General features: G+C 37.6%; 1 protein-coding gene across 1 annotated transcript in view; it reads right to left on the bottom strand.

The window, feature by feature from the left end:
• Positions 1–24,576, bottom strand: part of LOC117407015 (filamin A-interacting protein 1-like) — a 113,687-nt gene that overhangs the window by 71,438 nt on the left and 17,673 nt on the right. The window contains exons 2-3 of the mRNA XM_034011544.3: positions 818–1,120; positions 209–382 (exon numbers count right to left, since the gene is read on the bottom strand). Coding sequence (XP_033867435.3) covers positions 209–382; positions 818–1,114 — 471 coding nt within the window. The 5' untranslated portion in view covers positions 1,115–1,120. The remainder of the gene's footprint in view (positions 1–208; positions 383–817; positions 1,121–24,576) is intronic.

Genomic DNA, 24,576 nt, shown 5'->3' on the forward strand with positions numbered 1-24,576 from the left:
CAAGTGTTTTAAGTGTTGAATCGGTGGCTAACGGCACTCGAATCAGTGAATTATTTGTACTGATCCAACACTTAGCATTGTTTATCCCTTACTAAATGCTCATTCTGTAAATTAAAAAAAAAAAAAAAATGGACAAACATTATTTGAAAAATAATAATTTTGATCACATTTTTTGGGGAAAAGATCACTTGCCATTTACTAAACCCACCTCAGCCACAGGCTTCTCATAAATGTCTTCCTGCCACTCTGTGGCCTTCCCCTGGATGGCATCTCTCTGGAGGGCCTGCAAGACATTCTGTGGGGTCACAAAGCCGTACTGGGCTTCTAGCAGAGCCAAGTCAATCTTCTGTGCTTTGAGGACAGTGATGACCTCATCACGAGCCTAAAGGATAGCACAAGCTTTAAAGCAGGTAATGCTGATTGTGTTGATATATTGCTTCTCTATTGAAGGTAGTGAATTAGCAAGGGGACCTGGAGTATAGCCCATGTAAAGTTTGGAATAACCATGAACTAACCACATTCATGAAATAAAGATATTTTGTCATAAAGAAAAAATGAATGCATATAAATCATTTTAGACATTATCCTCAAGTGCAACCAATTGCAAAATAACATGCGTATGTTAACTAATCAATGCAGATTTCCAACAGTGTTACATTGTGTTATAATTCAATATCGACAAGTTAAAAAGAATCTTTAGTTCACTTCAGATGCTATCACACAAGTGTTCTTGCCAGGACTGGTTCCTGCCGCTATATGATGACCAGCCAGAACAAGAATATCATGTGAATCTTGTACAGAAACTTGTAATTCTGACCTGGAGCTCCCCCTCCAGCATGCTGAGCAGAAAGAGCAGGTCATCCCGGGACAGCTCCCTGCCCTTCCCTGTGGCCACACCCCCTGCCCTGTGGCTCCGCCCAGCTCCTCTCTTGTGGTTCCTCAGGACAGTCCCAGTGTCCTCTGAGGGGTCCTTCTCCCTGGCTGTTCGTTTGGCTCTCCCTGTCTCACTGCTGGCCGAGTCCTCACATTCGGAGTTCCTGCGTCTGGAGCAAGCGCGATTCTGGGTTCGCTTCATCTTCACAGGATTCTCCATGCTGTTACTACGAGAACGCATAGTTACCTACCAGAGAGGGGAACACAAAGATGGATGTTGAATGGTCTAACTTTTTAGTGAAGCCCACTTTGCTGTACAATATGGGACTTCACTCAAAAAATCAGTGCGGTTCTACAGTGCATAAGCTGTTGCATGTAACTTGAGAGTGGTTGCTTTTTTTCTTGCAGTATTTTTTTTCATTAAGTAAATCTCATTCCATTTCTTTCAAATGGATAAAACAAACATTGAATAACTGGTGTACCCATTCAAGCCCAGACTCTGCTTATATAATGTAAAACACTATGGTTTTCATGATTAACCTAGTAGACAAAAGGCATTTTCAGTGATTGCTGAGATAATAATTATTTATTACAGCTCGCCAATGTCACATACAGACGGTTTTTGCTTTTATATTTTGGCATCCTAATTTGTACCATAGTATGTATGGATCACAAGTTCCGTAAGACTTGTTTTATTGTGTGGGGAGTCTAATTACTTTCCCTAAAAAATACTGCTGTCTTTTCACATAAACCAATGGTTAGTGGAAGGTGTGGTATCATAGGAAACCTGTATTGTAATACAGACTTTAAAGCACCCCAAAGCTTTTTTTATACAGTTTACTACTGGAATAACAACACTGGACAAACGTGTTGTTATACTTAAATTGTGACTTTACTAAATGTATTACTCACTCCTGAGCTTACATTGGATGTGTAACTTAATATGAGGAAATTAGCTAATATTGCCTGTGTCTATCAGTGATAATACTTAAATGGTACAGTTCCCTGCAGGCTTATAAGACAAGGCAGTCATCTTCTGTTCATAGACTTTTCAACAAAGATAGATACAGTAGGCTGTATAGTAACCACAGCACTACTGTATGTAACCCCCAAAGGAAACCCAACCCTAAACCAAAAACATCACATGCTGATTCAAAGTAGCATATTCAAGGGGGAATGTACAGTATTTAGTTCTGTCTGTGAACTCTTGTGCCCTGAGAATAGACAAAACCATTCACATTTCATTTTCCACTCCAAAGCACCATGTTCTGTCATCTTAAAATCACTTGATTTGACCAGTTAGGGGATATAACCATGGAGAAGAAAATGTTGGCACCTTGCCTTATAGGGAGTGTTGTCCTAGCATGTCCAGCAAAACTATTTGTTGTTAAGGTCCAATGCAACCATGCTCTAACCAGTTTTAGAAACTGATGATTAGCTAAATACCCGACTCCATGGGTGGTCAAAGGGGCTCTCGCCATGGCCAAACAGATCGAGATTTTGAGAGAAATAAATAAATAAAATGTATTCTGTAATTATAAAAAAAAGCTGAACAACTAAAGTGGCCTGTAGTTGTTAATGACCCGTAAATCAATCAATCAATCAATCAATCAATCATTATTTTATATAGCGCCTTTCGTAGTGGACCACCATCACAAAGCTCTTTACAAGATAGTGAGGAACAATGTATAATACATTAAATACAGTGAAATACAGGGCATAGTACATTAAATACAAACAGTAAAAAAACAATGAAAATACATTAAATACAGGCATATTACAATGCAAAAACATTAAATACAGGCATATTAAAGACAGGGCTAGGATGTGAATTCTAAACATTGTGGATGCCTGAAATAGCAATTTAGACAACAGCTAATAACAGATATAAGGCTTAAAAAGCATTGAAAGCAAGAGAGAACAAGTGGATCTTGAGAGTTGATTTGAAGCGAGCGAGTGTGGGAGCTGCACGCACTAAATCTGGGAGAGGGTTCCAGAGTAATCCTGAACTTTACAGGTAGCCAGTGCAGCTGGGCAAGACAGGGGGTAATGTGGTCATGTTTTTTACATCTGGTAAGGATCCTAGCAGTGGCATTTTGAACCAGCTGCAATCGGTTTATGGCGCGTGACGGAAGACCACCATAGAGAGAGTTGCAGTAGTCGAGTCGAGAGGAGATAAATGCATGACAGAGTATGTCTGCATCCGGGAAGGAAAGGTAGGGATTGACCTTTGAAATGTTTCGGAGGTGGTAGAAGAAGGATTTGACTACAGAGATTTGGGCATCAAAGGAGAGGTTACTATCCAGAAGTACACCAAGGCTTCGTACAGTGGGGGAAGGCAGCAGCAGACAGTTTCCAAGGTTCAAGGAAGAAATATTTTCGATCCTACTAGAAGAAGTTCAGATTTGTTAGTGTTGAGCTGAAGAAAATTGGTAGACATCCAGGCTTCGATGTCTTGGATGCAAGCTGAGAGCCGGACCATGGCAGAGGGACATCCAGGGTCTAGTTTTAGGTAGAGCTGGGTGTCATCTGCATAGGAGTGAAACATGAGGCTATGTTGGCAGATGAGGTGACCCAAAGAACATGTAGATGTTGAAGGCCCAAGAACAGACCCATAAGGGACACCACAAGTGACCGGGTTTCTGTCAGTGCTGCTTCCATAATAGAAAACAGACTGAATGCATCCAGATAGGTAAGAGGACAGCCAGGAGAGACAGGTTCCAGAGATCCCAGCATACTTCTGAAGGTGGTCAAGAAGAATGCTATGATCTATGGTATCAAAAGCAGCAGTTAGGTCAAGGAGGACAAAGACAGAGGGAATAGCAACATCAGCATCAGCATTTTCTCTCCACTGTGCTGTTGGGCGCTACACATTTTATTCTAACTTTGACTCTGGAGACCCTATATTGCCTCTAGATACAAAGCAATCACAATTGCAACAAGAGGAACTTAATGAATCAGATAACTGACAAATGTGCACAATAAAATAGATCAAGACCTTCATGTTCAATAAAACTCATAGACTTACACTTAGGGTAGCGCATTAGGAAAAATCACATACAGCAGGAATGCTAAAAATAAGTTGCTTTGGTAAAAGGAGCCTTACTTTACCATTAACTTATGTAAGAAATTGTTATTGTACCAACTCAGAGATGGAAATAAGACTTCTATTGCATAGCAGTTTCACCCATTCTATGTTTTAATACAGTACAAGCTTGAATAGGCAACAATCTCAGGTGTGTCTTACTAAACCAGGAATAGATCAAACCGTTATGCAATGGGAGTCTTATTTCCATCACTGCAACTATCTATTGTTCACCCTCTTTGCACCATCGATTTTAATGACATTTTGTTATATTCTGTGCTTTGAAAGGAAAAGCGTGCCTTGCCTTCCGACGTATCTAGAATTTTCCTTTCAAGAAACAGGGTTAGGCATTTCAGTGTTTTGAATGTAAATATTTAGAGGGGATCTTAATTGTTTTGTGAGAAGCGAACCCTTGTGGTCACAGAAAAAATAGATTAAGGTTTGTGTTAAAAGGCTGTACACTTGCTGTTGCACTCTTAACAGGGGAAATGTGTTTACTATTTTACATTGTGTTGTTTCATATGTGTTTCACTATTAGCAGCAGATTTTTTTATTATTATTATTTTAAGCCTCTCTGCTTGGCTAGAAATCATAGAAGAACCAGCCAACACTGTAGGGTTTAATTAGTGACCATATGAGGAAAACACTTTTAGTTTTTGTTTTCTATTTCTAATACTAATGTTTATAGTGTTTTTTACACACAGCCCTCCAAGGCGCCATACAACAAACAATGTACAATAAATCATGATCATTTGATTACATCAGGTGCATTAGTCATAGCATGGTGAAACAAAGCCTATATTTGCAATTACATTTCTTCTGGTAATAAATCTACATGAAGAAATGATTAATATGAATAATGAGCTGGATCCTTACAAGTCGGAGCCAGGTGGGTTTAGATTTTCTTTTGAAAAGTAGAGCCAATGTATTCTAGTGCAGGTGCCTGTCATTCTCTCTAGGCCCCAGATCAAAGAGAAGAATCTGGAACTGAGTAACACTGTATGTGCTTTTGTCAAAGTATTTAGACTGGGAAACTAATGAACAATTATCCTAGATCAGGGTGTCAAACTCAGTTCCTGGAGGGCCGCAGTGTCTTCTGGCTTTCATTCCACCCAAGCTCTAAATTACTTAATTTGTCTAATTATTTGATTTAATTGGGCACATTTAACACGTCTCTCCAGGCCTAAAAATGTTTTATAAGTAGTGTACCTTGAATCAAGTGCCTTTTTTAAATCATCAACTGTAAAAGACCTTAAACAAATGTTAAACATGTCCAATTGAACAAATAATGAGGTCAATTAAGATCACAATTAACTTAAGTTGGAATGAAGACCCTGTGACTCTCAAGGACTGGTGTTTGACACCCCCCTGCCCTGGATGATATACAATCATTTTGTGTCCTGTGTCTTGTTTGTGGAGCTGACAAAATGGACAAGTACGCTGGAGCTTTGAATCACAGAATCACCTGGCATGTTAACTTACATTGTATTGCTTTGTGTTTTTTGTTTTGTTTTTTAACTCTCTCTCTATTTCTTAATCTGAAATAAAATAAAGCTCCTCCACAAATATAACTTCCAAAGTACGCTTGGACAGTGAGACGTGGGTTTTTTTTTTCTTATGGAAGTCTAAATAAGGCAATTGGTTTTTGCGTGTTTGCAGTTGTGTACAGCATTTTTGTTGACTTCGCATTGCATGATTGTTAAGTGGAATTATTCCGCTTGCACAAAAAGAGCCCCCCTTCCATCAGAAACAACAGCTGTTGACAGCTGCATCAGACACTGCAGGATAGTAACAGGATCATCCAGTGACCAGACACTGCTTGGACTTTCCCTGTTGAAAAAGTGGAATGTGATATATAATTAAATCTTTTATTCTACTACAAAGTTTCCAGTTAGATTCCAAGCCAAGTTGGCTCCTATTAAAAGTCATTTCAGTCTGGTGGCTGTGTTTAGTGTCTCTGTCACTTATAATTGGCTTAAAGTGAGCAGTAAATGATTGCTTGCTAGGGAGGAAGAGAGCTGAGTGATGGGCATTCTGCTAACTTGTACTGTAGTTTTTCAATAACATTGAAAAGTATGTACTGTTAAATCTGACAAAACTTAAGTGTATATCAGTGTGTTCTGTGATTTAGAGGCCCAGAAACTCCACCGCACAAGTAAAATTGCACGATGCACAGCCTCTAGTGGTTTTAGACATTTTAGACCTTTTGCAGAGTTTTATTTATTATTGAGATGGAAGACTGCTTTGACTTTCCCAAAGCTTTACTGTGAAAACAATTCAATTTCAACCTACAGTACTTCTTGTCTCGTCTGCTGTAGTCAACTTCTTGTATGCAATTTAAATTTAAAGACTTTCTCCTGCCCATTTGGATTAAAAACATCTTAGTATTGCACAACTATAATAAAGTTTTTGCAACTGGGTATGATTAAACTCTCCTATTACAAATATGACAGCCCCTCCAGATTTTTTTGTCATCCCACGCTTTTAATAGATTTAATATGTAAACGTATCATGTCTGTTGCTGAAATATCGCAACAGCAGCAAAAAAAGTAGTTTTTTCTTCATTTTGAATGCATCACTAAAGGCAGTAAATAACTTCAATCCACAAATCACTGATGAAGCCACCAGTCAAAAAAGTGTGTCTGCTTGACTATCCTGTTGGGATATACCACAGTGGGATCGTTTTACAGCACTGGGGAATAACTTGGAACGTACTGTATTGTATACAGTAACCAGAGAGCTACTAGTCCAATTGTGATGAAACTTACTTAAACATATTCTTAAACACAAGTTGATGAGTGCATCAGATTCTGGGGATATATGGATAGAACAATTTCTAAGGATTTTCTTTAGTACAACTTCTTGAGAGTGTCTAAATCTGGCTGGGTATATGGAGGCATCTGTCAGTCTGTATGTCAAACTTACAATATGACCTGTGCATACAGTGTCTGTAGGTCATGGTGGTGCCTTTACATGTGGTGGTGAAAGATTAAAGAAAGGGAATGGAAAGCTTTCTACAGAATTTTGCCTGGAAACTGTTGTCATGGTGGCTAATGGAAGCAATGACAGATGGCAAAACCAGAATGTAATGTGTTTCAGACAGCTTTTGGCAATAGGTTTTCAGTTTTTATTGGGAGCAGCAGTTTGTTTCTTAGGCTACTTATCAAAGTACACTGTACCTGTATACACCGCAAACTGTACAGAGCCCTTTTAATTGTATTTAATTTGTTTGTGCACATAAGATAGTAATTTAGACTATGCCACAAAGGGATTTGTTTAAGCTTTTAGTTTTGTATTTTTTATTTTTCACCTCACTTTTTCAAGTGGTTAACTGACAAGTTGTAAAACTACACCTCCAGTATCCCAACAAGAGCTCCAACAAGTATTAAAACTAGGTGATTTTTACCTCTTAAATTAACATTTGTAGCCACAGTCATTCTTCACAGCAACGATGTAAAGTCCTAACCAAAGTGGCTCTAATTAAAAATTATTTTGTACACTAGTGGCGGCTGTCACTTGCCACTGTAGTAAAGCCCATTTCCAAAATGAAATTCAGACCGAAAATCAATTTGTCTTTCCTCCTTAATTTTCTACAGTTTTCTTTCTCAGCAGGGCTATTTGTTCTGTGTAGGGGGAACAAACTAAAAAACAGTTCTAACACTACTTTTCATAAAATCTTAGTCATCTAAGTGGGCCTGCTTATTTTAAGAAGGTAATTAGCCTACTTTTTTTTTCTTTCCAAACACTTCATATTTAGGCATTTTTTATTTTGGCACCATAATATATATATTTTCAACTAATATTAATTTATGACCTTCTTTATTTTGGCTCAAACAACACTGCCTATTAGTGATGTCTACAAAGTGCACCTGTATCCGCTGCATGTAATTAGGATAAGGAGACTTTCTTTCTTAGTTAAAATAGTGTGTGTGTGTGTGTGTGTGCCACTGTATAAACTGTTGAAGTAGGGCACATTCAAGATGGGAGTGTGCTGAGGCTGATACTCCAGAAAATTTGCCAAAATAACACTACATACAGTAGAGGCTACTGACTGAATGGTAAATTTAATTGCAACAGGTACAGTAAGTAGCCTAGTCTGTAAACATTTGATGTTGGTTTTGTATATGACCTTTTCTTTCAATAACTATTACAAGCTTTTTATCAGTGAGTATTGTGTATTAAATAAACATGTAAATTAATTTGGTCAGCAAAGTATTTTTGATTGAAAAGAAAATGGAGATCTGTGGGCACAAGCGGCTGGAAAACTACACTGAAAGAGGGCTGGCACACAATGCTGTGGATGACATAGCCAGACATTTGTGCAGACTCCCAGAAACATAAAAGAATATCTCTTTTGACTATATTTTTATAGCCATGTAGTCCTGTGTTTTAGGGACACCTCCACTAAAGTGGCATTATCTGCTTATTGTAATAATGTCTCCACTGCTCCAAACCATTCGGTGCTATTATTTCAAATAGGTTCACTGTGCATGGCGTATTCAGCAAGGACAATATATTTAACTTCAAGAACTAAAAAAGTGAAACACAAGTGTTTTCCTGCTGAGAGATTAATGGAGCCAAATTATTGCAAATAATTCCAAAGGTCAGTTGGTTTGATGTTTTTGTTCCAATGAGTAATGGCTGAAGACTGGTGCTAAAATAATGCACCATGAATCCACTGTTAATCTCTTTTATTTTTTTGGTTAAGAAGTACTGTAGTTTCAGGATACAGGATACGTCACGATCTCACTTGTGAGTCTCTGCAAATCCTGAGGCATTTACAGCTTCCATGTAGCATTGCCCCAATATAGTTAGGTTTACTGCTTTGTCGCCATTTATAGTTAGTTTTTCTATATACTTTTTTTGTTGTTGTTATAGTTCGTTTTTCTATAGACATTATTTGTCATTTGCTGTTCATGGTTATATTGAGTTCTATAAGTTATAAATATGATTTTTCTCTTCATCATGCAAAATTATTGAATAATTTAATAAAAACAACTGCATTTATACTTGATTTATTCATATATTTCAAGGTTAAAAGGTTTTACAAAAAATATTCTGGCATTTTGTCATAAAGACCATGGCTCGAACAAAATCCTGTAGCTCCTCAACGGTAGAAGCTATTTGAACTCTGATATTTTATTTGAAATCCTCATAAGTTTGCAACTGTAACATCCTAATATTTTTTCTATATCTAACATAGAAAGGGGTAGAAATTGGCGGTTTTAAAAAAGAAAAATGTGTTTATTATTATAAATGTTATGATTTTTTGGGGGGTGCAGCTTGTATAAAAAAAAAAGAAAAATCACAACAAAGTACATTGCATCACTAGAAACCGCTATGTAAGGCCTTTTTGTGGATATGCTGGGTTTTAATTTCTGATTTTAAGGTTGCCAAACTTCAAGCGCTAAACCAAAGTGGTCATAATAAAGCCTGTATATGGTCATTCTATTTAAGTTTTGCAGGAAAGTTAATCTCCTCTGGTTGCACATCAGGGTGTAATTTTCAGCTCGTTCTCATGCAAGGAGGCCACACATATTTCCTCATGTATTTTCAATGTTGTGTTTAAAAGTTTGAATGAAGTGCAAATTAAGTTCAAATCACATTGAAAATGCAGTGCTTCAGTGACCTTTATTAGACATTATTGTGAGGCAAAGTTATGCAAAGATGTTGGACCACAGGAATTGCAGGTGATTGACTGTGCAGTGCACATGGTGTAGAGCAGAGGTTCCCAAACTTTTGATTGCCGCGTACCCCCTTCCAGACCTATCAACTGTCTGCGTACCCCTAGCATACAGATTTATATTTTCATGTTATTTTTAATATATGCTTTCATAATACACAGATTTATACACATACACAATAATATACTTACAATATAAATGACTATAATAATATAATTACGGCTTCTGATTTTAGGGTTTAACCAATAAAACACCCCTGATACAAAAAAAAAAAAAAAAAAAAAAAACTGTGTATAATGAACACCAGAAAAACACTGGAAATATACTCAATTCACATAACTCAAAAACCTAATACAAAAACAACAAAAACAAACTACCTTTCCCTAACTTGTATTGATTAGTTCTGAATACTTTCTCGACTGGAGGCTTGTTTGCGGGATTTAAAGCTATATTACAGTTAAGATACGTAGGATTTAAAACAGAATTGCAAATAGTGGCGAAATGTAAAAAAAATGCCTAAACACAAAAAACCCAGAGGAATGTGTCCATGACCACAGGGATTTCGTTGTGGAAGACAACAAAGGAAAGAAGGTACAAAGTGTGGTACTGTACAGTTACTACTTTGTGACAGAAAAAAAACATTTTGTAAAGTACAGTAACAGAAAACAATAATTTCATACAGTACATAAAAATCGAAAGCTCTGAAAGAATTATTTACATAAAAATCGAAAATAGCTCATAATAAGCACCAAAAAAATGTAATTAATAAAAAACTAAAAACATACGTCATAAATATAATACATTTAATTCGCGTTGTGCAGTTATTGGTGGTGAGAGTTCTGTACGTCACTGTCCCTGTGTATCTTTGTTCTCATTGTTACCTCTTCTTGGAGGTTTGCAATAAACGAGCACACCACAGCGTTGATCCCAAGTGTCCCGCTGCTGCGAGATTGTCTTGCACGGCTCTCTGTTTGTTTCTCCATTTCACGGCAGAAATTAAAAGGAATTTCCAATGCGTTTTAAAGTTTTGTGTAAGTATGACAAGTCTTATGAAAATGCAAAAAAAAAAAAAAAAATGTTCGCCATTACACAATTTTTCACGCGTACCACCTAAACACGTCTCTCGTACCCCTGGGGGTCCGCGTTCCACAGTTTGGGGACCTCTGGTGTAGAGCAATTAAAGCAGTTGGGTGCAGAATAGGTAGAAGCGAGTTTGAAAGGAGCATGCTTGTGGGTGTACAAATGTCTTGTTTCTATAGTTTGTCTGTCTCTGCCTTTGCAGGATTTTGGTAATAATGAACTACAGTACCACATAACATTAAAACCCAAATTACCTTTAGTCTTATTTGAGTTCTGTCTTTAAGAAATATGACTCAGTTGTTTGGGCTGATATCACCTGGAAATGGGAGTGAAGTCAGTTTTTAAAGGATTGCTATTTTTATTACAGCTCTTGGAATATAAAACAGTAGCAGTATTAGATTAGCAGGAGCTGTATTAGGAATTATATACATACAGACTGGTAGGCTTTGAAAAATAATCAAAATGTAATGCAGCTTTTAAGATGCTGCCTACCAGAGCCATTTGCAATATACAGCAAACACAATATGGCACTTTTTTTCTGTTTGAATTGTAATTGGTGCCAAATAGTACAGCGGTTTACTGGTATTGGGATATCAGATGAAGCACAGACACAAATCACCAGTGTTTTAAAATGAAAAATTGTCAGCACTACAAAAATGTTCTTTACATTTATTTATTCATTTATTTATTTTGTTTTAGTTATCATAATGCTGTACAATATTTCCCACCTGCAATATACCGTAAATATAATGGTTCACCCACAATATGAGCCAATACCCGGTGTTGATGTTATCAAGCAACCGCCCGATATGCATTCCAATGAGAGAGGCTAGGAGGAATGTGATATCAATCAGACCTTCTTGTTTATTACTGAACTGTATCTTAATGCTCAGGGCATGTCATGCAGCTCAGGGAAGTGTTCCAAAAATCCATGTATGCAGCTCAGTCCAGGCTCTTTAGGCAGATGCTGTGCTTTCTTGTCAAAAGCAGTTCCAGGACTTTTTACTTTTCATGTTTTTAATCTGACTTATCAGTTTTACATTTCTTTCTATTTTCTTATGGTAGCTGCCATTTCTCAAGCAATTACTATGTCAAATCATCTTAGAAAGGGACCACCTGAAAAATATTTTTTGAAACGCGAGAAACCTGGTATACAGTATTCACTATCTGTTCTGTTTTGATGGAAGGACAAAGGCAAATTTGCTGAGAAAAACTAGCAAGAAACAGAACTGAGCAGTTTTAAGTATCGAATGTCACGGTACAGTAGTTACTCCTGCCAAGTTGGAAAAGAAAGCAGTAATTACCACTGCTCTCTACAAGACCCACTTTATAACTTTGGTATGTCCAAAACTATCCCTATTGTTTGAATGCCATTCCACTTATTTTGCGGCAAAAATCTTGACACTGTCTTAACGTCAATAAAAAACAAAAATGTATATTGATAGATTAGAAATACAGTCAATGCTTTGGTTTGTTTCATTTCAGCTGCATCAAATATGCCATCAGGGTTTATTCTGCAAAAAAATATGGAGCACAATGTTGTCACCAAAAATATGTCACAAAGTTAAATCTAAGTTGTCTAGATTGTCTACAATATAAATCCCTTTAGTCAGGTATTAGTCTCTCATGGAGACATGGGTTCAAGTCACTCGATTTTCAAAAATATTTAAAATTGCTGGGAAATATTACTTTTTTTTAAAAAAAGTACAAAAACAGTATTACAATAAAGGGATCAGCAGGGATGGAACTAAGACTCCAATTGCATAGCAGTTTGATCCATTCCTGATTTTACTACGATTGAGCTTGTTACCTGTACACTGTGGCTAATCAAAAAATCTGGAATGAGCCCAGTTATAAAAAATGGGGCTACATCCTCTTTTTTCTGGTCATTAGTTTTCTAAACAATAGGTTTTGAAAAACTACAACTTTAGAAATCATTGAAAAGTGTGGTCTTGGTCCTTGTCAAATTCAACCCATGAGAAATGTACCACAAGGTTCAAAGATTTGTCTACTTTAATTTGTATTACATACAATACTGTTACGTTATAGTCTTCACTGGTATGTAAAATATTTAATCAAACTAAACTCACATTTCCTTCTTGAGCACCCACCATATGCTGTAGCCAAGTTTAAAAAAAAAAAAAACCCACTCTGTTTTATTTATAGAATGGAACCCTCATTTGCTGATAGATAATAACAGAGCACAAACAGGCACCAGTTTGTCTGCATTAGCTCATATATTCTGGATAACTCTGCTGTGAACTCTGGAAACTTGTGAAATTCTACCGTGACTCGCTAACTTCTTACTACCATACGTGCAGTATTAACAAGAAGAATCACCCTGCTCCCAATTTGAGAGTCTAGTCTAGTAGCTCCAGGCTCCAGCTGGTGTCCCTGATTCTTGTTGATATGTCAGCAACCCCCTGCATTTGGGGTCTACATAATCACTACCATCACTATTGATCTGGATCCCTGTACAGGCCCAGAAAGTAGAGAGGCCGCTTGTGAAAGGATAGTGTCGCGGCAAGGCTGGCTGCCACCAGGAGGGAGACTCAGAGATGGGAGATTTGTGGTTTAAGCGCTGAAGCGCACTTTTTTTTATTAAAATGAATTAAAAAGGTTTAAACACACAAATCAATAATGTAAACAAAAGAAACTCACACCCAAGCAATGCTATCATGGTGCGATAGCCAAGAACTCAGCTCATTTTCTAACTACCTCTTCCAAATAAAGGATTTTTCCTCCTTTTTATACCATGGGGCTGGGACTTGATTGACGATTATTCAATCAAGACCCAGCCACATACCACACGTGTATTTGGCAGAGATGGAATTAACCTCATCCCTGTGAAACTTAAATTCAAAATAATACATTTTATTGAAAACACCCACTGCTAAACAAAACACTATTTACAGGCAAGGCTTCTGTCCTGTCATACCGCCTAAACCTCAACAAAATTTTTCGGCTGCTGGTTATATTCAGTGGACCACAAGCTTCTTCATGAACATTTGCCTTGCATGTTTCCCTCAACCCAGTGTAGTAAGGACTGCCCCCTTGTTCAGTGAAAGTGTAGTATTAACCATCCTGTCAATTCAACTCTTTCCTGTTGGGACAAGTTGTGTGACAATAACTTGTGGTTTGGACACCTGCTTTTTAGGAAACTGGTTTATGACTTCTGATAGGGCATCACAGAGTTCAAACTACTCAGGGCTTTAGCTGTTGAAAAGGAACTTCTTATCTATTGTAGGGATGTCAGTCAATTGCCTTTTAACATGTATAAACATGTGTACCAGTAGTTTGTTTCTCCTAAATCATGGTTCTGGGTTTGTAAGTTGTTGAGTGTTAAATCTGATAATGGCAAGGCCCAACTGAAGATTAAGCTCTGGCTGAAGTTCTTCAGCAAGTTTTCATGCAGTAGAGCTACAGTACTGTCTGTTTATCATTAAAGTAGGCTTCTGCACTCTAAAGTAGGGGCAGGACTAGAGTAATATAAAACCTGAATGAGCATTGTCCAGAGATGGATGATTTGGGTTAATTTAGTTTGCCTGTTTTTGTTGTAGGTTGTGTACTGTTTATTAACTTTCACAGCACAGTAATGCATTTCAAAGTTAATTAAGTTCATGACTGTATAAGGGGAGTGAAGCAAATAGTTTAGCATTCTGTTAAATATTATAGTGTAACATTTGACTAATGTGTTTTTTTTTATTATTATTATGTTTAATTGGTAAAGAGCAACTTGACTGACGTTATCTTAGCAGATGTTGTTTAAAATAACTTTTGTATTTCATTTTCTAGTTTCAGACATTGCATCCTGGTGACTTTTTAATGCACCCCGGTGGCCTCAAATGGGCTCTCAAACATGTTTTATACCTAAGAGTGCAAATGGTACACCAGAATGTAACCATTAACCGGTCCCCTTGCAACACTCTGTCCCAAGAAATACATCAGTAAAAAATACCACATAGGACAAATGTGATGTTTCTAACATCCATTGGGGCCAGTGTGTTGCAGGGGGACAGGTTAATGGTTACACTGAGTTACAAGGATGTTATGACTGGAACAGAAAATGATAGACTGTACAAAGTGAATCCAAACAAGAACATTAGTTAAGATAACTGATATTTTATACTCCTAGCAAGCTGTTCTTATCCTTCTGCATATTTTGCAATGTGGATAAATAACTGGTTGAAGCCTGTGGTAAACAAACTGTTATGCTAGTTTTATCTCAATTCACGATCCGGTAAAGCAAATTCAACCCTATGATAATAAATCACTTTTCACTCATTAAGGAGCCCAGAAATGTGTAAATGCAGTACAAGCGTCAGCCAAACACCTCATTTCCTCGTAGAGAACTCACTCTACACTGTCTGCACTCCAGCAGAAGTGCAGAAGTGTGTCCGTGGTGGAAAGGTGAGGTGAGGAGAGGAATGCGGGTGTCTCCATTCCTGCCTGTCTGTCTTCAGGCTTTACTGTGTGTGAAAACGCATTACCAGGGAGGAGAAACGGACATTCCTGCAGGCTTACCTCAGGTTTCCGGTGACATGATTGATGCTGCCAAGCTGAAGAGGGGCTGACGTAGCGGTGCAGCACGCAAACTATACCTGAGAATTATCTAAAAACTGCGAAAGCTGCAGTGTGTTTAATGTCTGTGTGAGTCATGCAGTGAAGCACTGCCATCCTTTCATTTGCTCTTGCTGCAGAGCGCTTACCTCAGCCCCAAACACTCTCCTTCCCTTGCCAGATCTGATTATTGCAAACAGTTGTGTTCTAATGGGTTCTAACCTTTCATTTGGGTAATGAGTGTTACAGTAAGCACATACATTCATCAAAGGGATTGCTCTCTTTTATATATATATATATATATATATATATATATATATATATATATATATATATATATATATATATATATATATATATTGCTCCTAAACTGAGACGTTTAATTAAAACTGTAAAAGCACATTTTGAAAAGTACATTTTTGTTTTTGTTTAATTCAGGGTTTCATTCCATTCTATTTCTAGGTGCATTTTAATCAGAAAACCTTTCCTGTTTGTAATCCTACAATTATTGTGATTACTATTTAAAGTAACTATCTTTTAAAGCTGCTGTGCCTCACCAGCATGCTCAATTTTACAGTAAAATACTGCATATCTTCTTGGTGTGTTCTCCTTCTATACCTGCACCAGGGAGCAGCAAAACAGAAGCTAAAAAAGGGTCTTGATGACTTGTTACCACATGGTGTTTTTGTTACGACTTAGTTGAAATGTCGGTAACCACTCAGAAGCACTGCATTAGAGTTTAAAATACATGATTACTGTATTAAGACTATATGTGTACAACACTCAGGTGTACTGTGTATAGAATAGATAGATTAAAAAAATGGTGAATAATGACTTGAAATTGTATAGTTAGTACCATATAAACACTCGGGCCAACATATTCTACATGCATACTTCTGATAACCTTTAAACATGTAGACAAAATTCTAAAACATTTGGGTAGTGTTCAGATGTGTAAACTAAACTATTAACACCTCTAATGTATAATTTTCTTTCTTTTTTTCTTCTTTCTAGGTAAGTGATCTACAGCCCAGCTTGCATATGAATGGCTTACTTCTACGAGGTACCATGCATATTTATACATTGTAGACTGGGATTATTTTTAGTCAAATGAGGATCATTAAGCAATGCATTGTTTCAATAAATTAGCCCAACAACCCCTGACATTATTTATTCAAATCTGGTGCACAGCTTTGTTCTGTGATTCTCTCTCGTCCAAAAAATGAAATAACAGTTTTTCTGGCCACAATTGTTCTAATTCAGTTGTCCTTTTAGCTATGCATGATTGCACCTATAGCCACTATTGTATTTTTTACATCTGTGCATTTTATTTTATGTTTACAAACTATTTTATCAAGGGTTTTGTTTCCTTTACAGTTCTGGAGATGCTTTGTTTTTGTACACAAAGTTAGGTAAAATGAAAGATTTCTCTTAACATATAAACGGGGCATATTTTGTACAGCTATACAAGCTTTTTACCCAGCATAGGTTTGTTTCACCAGCTGGCAAACTGCCTGCCCGGTAAACGGCTAGGCTGGCAAATAACAAGGCAATTTACTGTCTGTTTGCTTTTTCACAACATCTCCTTAACATTTTCTACATGTGTAAACTGGAAAACATTCAAGATTAATAACGTTATGCTAGTTTTGATGTGATTTGCCAAAATGTTCGAAGAACGTGAAAAGGGGTTTTAAAACTTGTTTATTTGGTTAAACAACAACTAAACTTAGTTAATATCAGTTCAAATGCAGTTGTTGTGGCAAACAGGCCTAATGTCATTTTATACAATTTACATTCTGTTTTTTTTTCATAATTGGTTAAAATATTCAAGTTACCATCTTGCTGTTTTATTTCTCTCTTGTTTTTGCCAAATCTGTTAGCAGCAATCAAAACATGCTTGGTTTTTAAGTGAACACATATCCCAGTTTATCCGTGTATAACCAAGAAAAATTCCATTCTTTTTTTAACTACGGTGTTATCAGGTTAAGCTTATTCTAACCTCGTGCACAGAGTGTCAGAAAGCAACATTATGTAAATGCCATGAAATAAAACATCTGTGTTCTTCAAAGGCGTATGATTTTAATAGGAGGTTTCTGGAAGCTAGCCGCAAAATGTCAGCTCTGAAAAAAGTATAAGCAGTCCTAGGGTCCCCCTCAAAGGTTTACCACAGTATTTTTGTAATTTTCCTAGTGTTTTCCCATGCCTATACTATGCATTTATCATAGTTTACCATGGGTTGCCATGTTTTTTAATGTGCTTTACAATGCTTACAGTACCAATGCTTTATCATGCTGTCACTATGCTTTATTACACTTTGCTATGCTTTTGTTATGGTAAACCTTTAAAAGGTTCCCAATGTTATACCTTATAACAGTTTCGGCCACTGTGCTTATCATTTAGATAGATCCCCAAGACCACCACACCATTGGCAGTGGGTGTTCAGGTCAGGGTTACAGTGCTCTTACAGAGCAGTGAGGGGAGGTCCCAAGCCAGTCAGTAACTATGTAATAGTTTGGAATCGAGGTTGAACAATCCCTGTGTTTTTGGAAGTTGGTCTGCAGCTATTTTGAGCTCGACAGGCTGGTGGTTTCTTAAAGCAATGCCCAAGTTGCAAAGTTGCACTGCTGAAATGATGACAGTAAGGCAGCCTGCTGATTTTATGATTCACGATTGTGGAGACTGGTATATTATTATTATTATTATTATTATTTATTTCTTAGCAGACGCCCTTATCCAGGGCGACTTACAATCGCAAGCAAATACAAATACATTCAAGTGTTACAATATAAGTCATACAATAAGAACAAGAAATACAATAATTCTCAAGTGTGACAAACCACAATTCAATAATACAGCAGATAATAGTGAAAGTTACATCAGGATATGATTAAGTAGTGATAGTAACATCAGGATATGATTAAGTACAAAATACTACAGATTAAACACTTGGCAGATTACAATATTCTGAGGTACAGGATTAAATGCAGTAAAATAGGGGGCAGATAAGAGCAAAATAAAGCATATTTAAATGAAGGGTGATAGTGTCCCAGGATACAACAGAGGAGTTCTACAGGTGCTGTTTGAAGAGGTGAGTCTTAAGGAGGCGCCGGAATGTGGTCAGGGACTGGGCAGTCCTGACATCTGTAGGAAGGTCGTTCCACCACTGCGGAGCAAGGGTGGAGAAGGAGCGGGCTCGGGAGGCAGGGGAGCGTAGCGGAGGTAGAGCCAGTCTTCTAGTGCAGGCGGAGCGGAGAGGTCGAGTGGGGGTGTAGGGAGAGATGAGGGTCTGGAGGTAGCTGGGTGCAGTCTGATCAAGGCATCTGTAGGCTAGTACAAGAGTCTTATACAGAAAGGAAAGCATTGTAGATGAGGCGTATGAGAGGAAGAAACTGCGGTATGCTCAACTAGCCACTGAAGTGGAACAGCAAGGATGGAGAGTCCGGGTTTACCCAGTGGAGGTGGGTTGTCGAGGATTTGTGGCACATTCTACAACCTGGTTTCTCAGAGACGGAAAGATTCTGGCTAGGGATCTCAAGCACAATAGAAAGAAAGAAACGCTGATGTACGGGTAAGTAAGCTGGGCTGAGTTGAGTGGGGGACGGAGGGGGGTGATGCTGGGACGCCAGAATCACCGTCGAGCCCTCTTGAGGTGTCGTGGGCTAGTCGACGAAACACAGAGGATGGAAGGTGCCCACTTGAAGACCCCGGAGATGTACCCTACTTAGCTCAATCCAGACGGTTGTCATGCTGATGCACTGGGGAGACCGCACCGGTTGATCCCCGGATCCAGCATCGCAGCCGTTGTGTGTGCTGATGCGCCAGGGAGGCAAAATAAGCTGATCCCTGGAGCCAGCATTACACTTCAGCCATCAACATCAGGCAGAAGGATATCTACATCATCATAAGGAAGGAAGCGCAAATGGATGGAGACACAGATGGATCACATTAGTTTACTGTAAAGCTACGTCTTTAAAGCTAGTTGGAGCTTATCTTGGCGAGAGCCGAGTTCAAATCAGCATGAAGTTTTACATCTACTCTCGTGTAATGGAAATCTTAGACGTAATACATTCCATTTATTATATGACTTTACTCGCTTTGCCGATGTTATAAGGATATCAAACAAGTCATAGAGAAAACAAGTTGTAGTTTACAGCCAACAGATATGATAATAAAGTCATCCCAGCCTATCACGCACCTAGTCTTGGTACCAATTAATGTTGCATTAAAAAAGAAATTCCTTTTCCAAATACAGTATCTTTTGTGTGACTGCGTGGCAGAGTACGGTGTAAGTGAACCGTTGCAGTGTGTACATGAACACCTAGCTACCTGTCTTAATAGATTAACATTGTCATGCTACACATGTGTGACACATTTCTGAACTCCAGACTGTGCCAGACATCTAGTTCAGGAGTTCAGCTTGCAAAAGAAAGCTGTTTCCTCCTATAAAACCCAGTCTCCCTAAAATCAAGTCTTACATTGCCCTGCTTCACCCCATTGTTCTCTGCAGTGACTGATTTGAACCAAGTTTGATGTCACAAAACCATGTACTGCAACCTGCTCTGTAAATTACTGAGAAAGTTCATTAAAAGTTGAAAAGTAATGTAATTAAAACAAACTATAAAATATTATCATTCTTAATATGCCCTGGCAGCCCTGTTTCATACTATGTTAAATCTACACAAGCACTGTTCCAGACAAAACACTACATAATTACTCTGGGGTAGCAGTAATGTGTTATTAATGACTGTAATGGCCAAGTGCATGGATTGCATGTAGTCTGAACCCTTTGGGTCACATTGTGGTTACACCTGTGTTTTCCCCCTGCTAACCATCATTTAGTCATAGCAGAGTATGTGCCACTTACAGTAAAGTACACATTTTTACCCCCCAAAAAAGATTTTGGAATTATATAAAGCTAAAATACTGTTTAGTAGGATGAGCGCCTACATTCAGTTGCCATTTGTGTGCACTAACAATAACATGGAAGGGTCTGCAGGCCATCCAGTCTACACATGTAATGTGTTGTGTCTAAATACCCACCATAGTGCCATGGCTACTAGAGGGCATTTAAGCACACATGATCCATGTATAAAAATAAATATGATGTATAATAACACACTGTGGATGGCAGTCATCCTCACACAGTGGTTTGCAGAAGTATTCACCCCCTGCAAAGTTTTCACATTTTGTTGGCACCTGAGCGTACTCCACAGCGCTTTCAAATTAGACTTTACATGTAGAATCTACACAAACGACTCCATGTTGATAGTTAAAAAATGCATATATACTATAAATAAGTTAAGATTTACAGAGAAAAACAGATTAATCTTAGTCGGCTGATGAAGGACTTGTAGTCCGAAACGTCCTGATAATTGATTTGTAATCAATTATTCTACCTTTTTAAGTACCTGAAATATCCTTTTCTTTTTTTCTTTTTTCTTATATATATATATATATATATATATATATATATATATATATGTGTGTGTGTGTTTTTTTTTTTTTTTTGTTAGACTAGGAGCTTGAAACAACATAAAACTAACTGAAGAATTCCTGCAGGGTGAAGTAAGACATACAATTTCAAAACTGGAACAATATGCTAGCAAAGTCAAAAGAATGTTAGAAAACACTAAACAGTACGTATAGTGATGCCCAAATGTATTGACACCCTCCTGTCTTTTCATTGTAAAATGTTCTGAAGTCAAATACGAAGAAAAAATATATTTACATGTTGTTGCTTAGAACTATAAAACCTTCATTAAAAGAAATTACAGAAAGCGTTAAGAAGAATGTTCATATATTGTATATAAATAATATCAATGTGCATTTTGCATTGAAAAGATAAGTGTGTCAATACTTATGGGCACCACTGTACTCTCTATGCGTGTGTGTGTGAATCCTGAGTGAGGTGTTCCTGTTTTAATGCCAATGTATTAATGCACAAAGACAATAGCATTATTAGTTGGTTTTGTATCGCTCAATTTGAAGGCTTGAAATAGATCCTGAAAAGAGGTCTACCTTGATAAAAGCTCTGACATGGAAGTTGCAGTTGCTTTTTATCCCAAATAAGGCCCTTTGAGAGAGAGGGTTTTTTTTATCCACAAAAAACATACTTTTACAGGGTAGGTAATAAACACTTCAGCATATTTCCACCAGGCCCTCACGCTATGTTCCCATTTGTATGAAGTTTCACTCCAAATATTATCTATCATAATAACTCGAGGCAGTATAATGGTTTCGGATGCATTAATAGATCATAAAACCAAAGAAAGCTATCACAGTGTGTAACAAACATGTGAGGAAATGTTGTGTTTGCTTTAGGTGAACCTTGCAGTTTTATAAAGGTTAGTAATCCACCCTTTTCAGTATTTGTGACACATGTGCATCCTGTTAATTCTCTTCCCCGCTGTAACACTCCTTAACCTGACTCAAGTCTGCTTTTGTCCTGAGCATGTTTTATATTATGTGATGATATGTAGGAAATTACATTGTACCTAATAAATACAGTACTAATCTGGTTCTAAGTTCTTAAACCAAGTGCTAGTGATGAGAATTTCTTTGATTTCATGCTGTGTCCCATAGCAGGTGGGTAAGGTTGTGAATATCATTGCTCAGTGTTCTAGGGTCCCATAATAGCATGGCTCAAAAGCTTATTAGTACAGCACATGTACATGTTAAGCACCATGTAATTGTCTTGTTCTCAGATGAAAGTACAGTACATTTACATGTGATTAGGAAGCTTTTCAGAGAAATGTGCTGTGAGCAATTCTGGACATGATCAGTCTATAATGAATGGGTGTTTTGTCATGGCTTGTAACAGTATCAAACTTTGACATTTGCATGCGTTGAAAGAGTCATGGCTCATACCAGACACATTCGTGTTTACTTAAATGACGGTATTTCCCAGTGTTCACCCTCAAACGCTCCGTTCAGTAACTGTAGTGGTAATAGGTAATGGATATATTATTACTAGTGAATCGAGCCGTAGCCTACACTGGACAAGGCTAGCTGTGGCTGTAATGAAAATATTTATATACCATACATTTTCAGAATATAGTACGCACCTCATACATTGCAATACAATGCAGTAAACATTAGCTTTTCCTGGCAGTTGCAAGAAACACATGTTGGTATTTATGTAGGTTGTGATACACATGTAAACTGCACTCAAGTATATAGAAAAAGTGACATTTTAGGTAAGATTATATTGCCAGTGAGGTAAATCTTTTTTTTTCCCAAGTAGTTGTCATTATTGCATAACATAAAAAGATACAGTATTGCATATCATTCTACTTGCCTGTAGAAATAATTAGAATAAATAAATTTTAAAAAAATAGCAACTGTTTATAGTTGCATGAAGACAACGCAAGTCAGGAGTTCTGTTGTAATTTTGTCTTTTGTTTTAAAAAAAAAAAAAGTTATAATGGCTGAGGAAACCTATGTCATAGCCATAAACTTCAAATGCTTCAAGTGCTATCAGAATATGGCTTTCGCCTTTAGGCTAATGTATAATGACCACCCTACTCCATTATTACCATTCAGACAGATTTCCTGAGAAGTGACACATTATGTTTTTCAAAGTCAGTGATTTGCTATGACAACTGCAGCACAGCTTCCCCATATACAACACGCTGTTCCAATTCAGCTGCCCTGGCTGCGGTTTCCCCATCTCCTTTATTTTTTATTACTGTATACCAAAAGAACCACTGCAGTACAGAACTCAGCTTCCACCAATCCCATGGGAAATAATCTAGCATTTACAGAAATGTGTTGGCAGATTCAATGGGGTGGTTGAATGCTTGTTTTAGTGTTTTATCTGGTCAGCAGCTTCAGGATACGTCTTGTCGAGTGGAACATAAAACCGTCCTCGCTGCTGAAAACCTCAGGCCACTGGGCTAAAGTTGTAAATAACCGGATATTAATGGCCTTGAGTCAATAATTCGGTGCTGGTAATTTATCTTGGGACAAAGGTGTTACAGACTTCCTTAAACTGTGTCTAGCAACATTCATGCCCTCAACTCATTTTCTTTGCTTTACAATACAAATTAAGTATGTGCAACAAACTGCAAAAAAAAAAAAAAAAAAAAAAAAAAGAAGACAAAATAATGACAGAAGAAAGCATGTGTACATGTAATTGACAGTGTTCACTGCAACTACAGTATGTTCAGTTTGCCCCCTGTTTGGATTCTAGCTGTGTCTAGTCCCAGATTGTGATTCAAGGATATTTGCACTGCCCCATCATCGCTGGGTGTGAAAATTTCAAATCATGGTTGAAACTAATTTGTTCCCACTTCACAGGATATCATTATTGCCTCGAGAAAATACACAGCTGCACGTATATGTGAGGTTTCCTTGCTCTCATCTGGATCTCATAGCCCAGTTAAAGTCCCGGCAGTAATCCGAACTGTAACCGAGTGTAATTTCTGTGATAAATTATCCCATGGGAGGACAGCTCTGCTAATAGTTGTTCTTAACTAATAGAGCTCTGATGAGGCAGGAAACCAAACCCCAGTAATTGGAGATGGGTAGCTCATGAGACCATAAGGTCTGTTTGACTAGGTGGTAGACACTGCCGGTGTTGAACACTTGTATCGTAGGTACAGTAGCAGCCTGTGTGACCAGACCTGACCTGCTTTGAAAGCTACTCCTTGTGGGTCATTATGTTATCCCCCAAGGAGGATGCAAGGGGGTAGTGTCACGATTACATTTTTTACATCTAGAGAACTGGTTAAACTTTAAGTCCCCATTCTTCAGCACCAGTTCTGGAGGGTATTACAATCTAGATCATCATGACCTTCCTTATTAATGGGCTTTGGCTTAGGATTGGTTGGGCTAATGAAGACTATCTCAGGTCCCCTGAATGTTGCATGTACATTTGTTAAAATAAGTTATTCAACATGCTTTGAATGGAGGTCATGGTATGTCTGTCCGTGTCGATGTAACAGACTCTCATTTTTGTATCTTAAGAACCACTCAATAAACTTTGTAAGCATGCTAGAAGAATCAGGTGACGCACCCATCAATGGTTTATTCAGTGTTGGAACTACTCTAGACTCCCTTTGCATTACCGTTTATACCATTGAAGGCTTTACTTTGATCTCAGACATACTAAAGCTTTTAAATATGCTCTTGTAAAAACTATAATGGATCAAACTACTAAGCAATGAGTCCAACATTACATATACATTTTTTGAAATTTGTTTTATTTTATTGTATCTGGGTTACTCCAGATGACTCTTTAATTAATGAGAAGGAATCTTGTGGTTGCAAGGTGCAGCATAATTTTGCCTGGGC

Source organism: Acipenser ruthenus, chromosome 8 (genome assembly GCF_902713425.1).
Source record: "Acipenser ruthenus chromosome 8, fAciRut3.2 maternal haplotype, whole genome shotgun sequence".
Lineage (NCBI taxonomy): Eukaryota > Metazoa > Chordata > Actinopteri > Acipenseriformes > Acipenseridae > Acipenser > Acipenser ruthenus.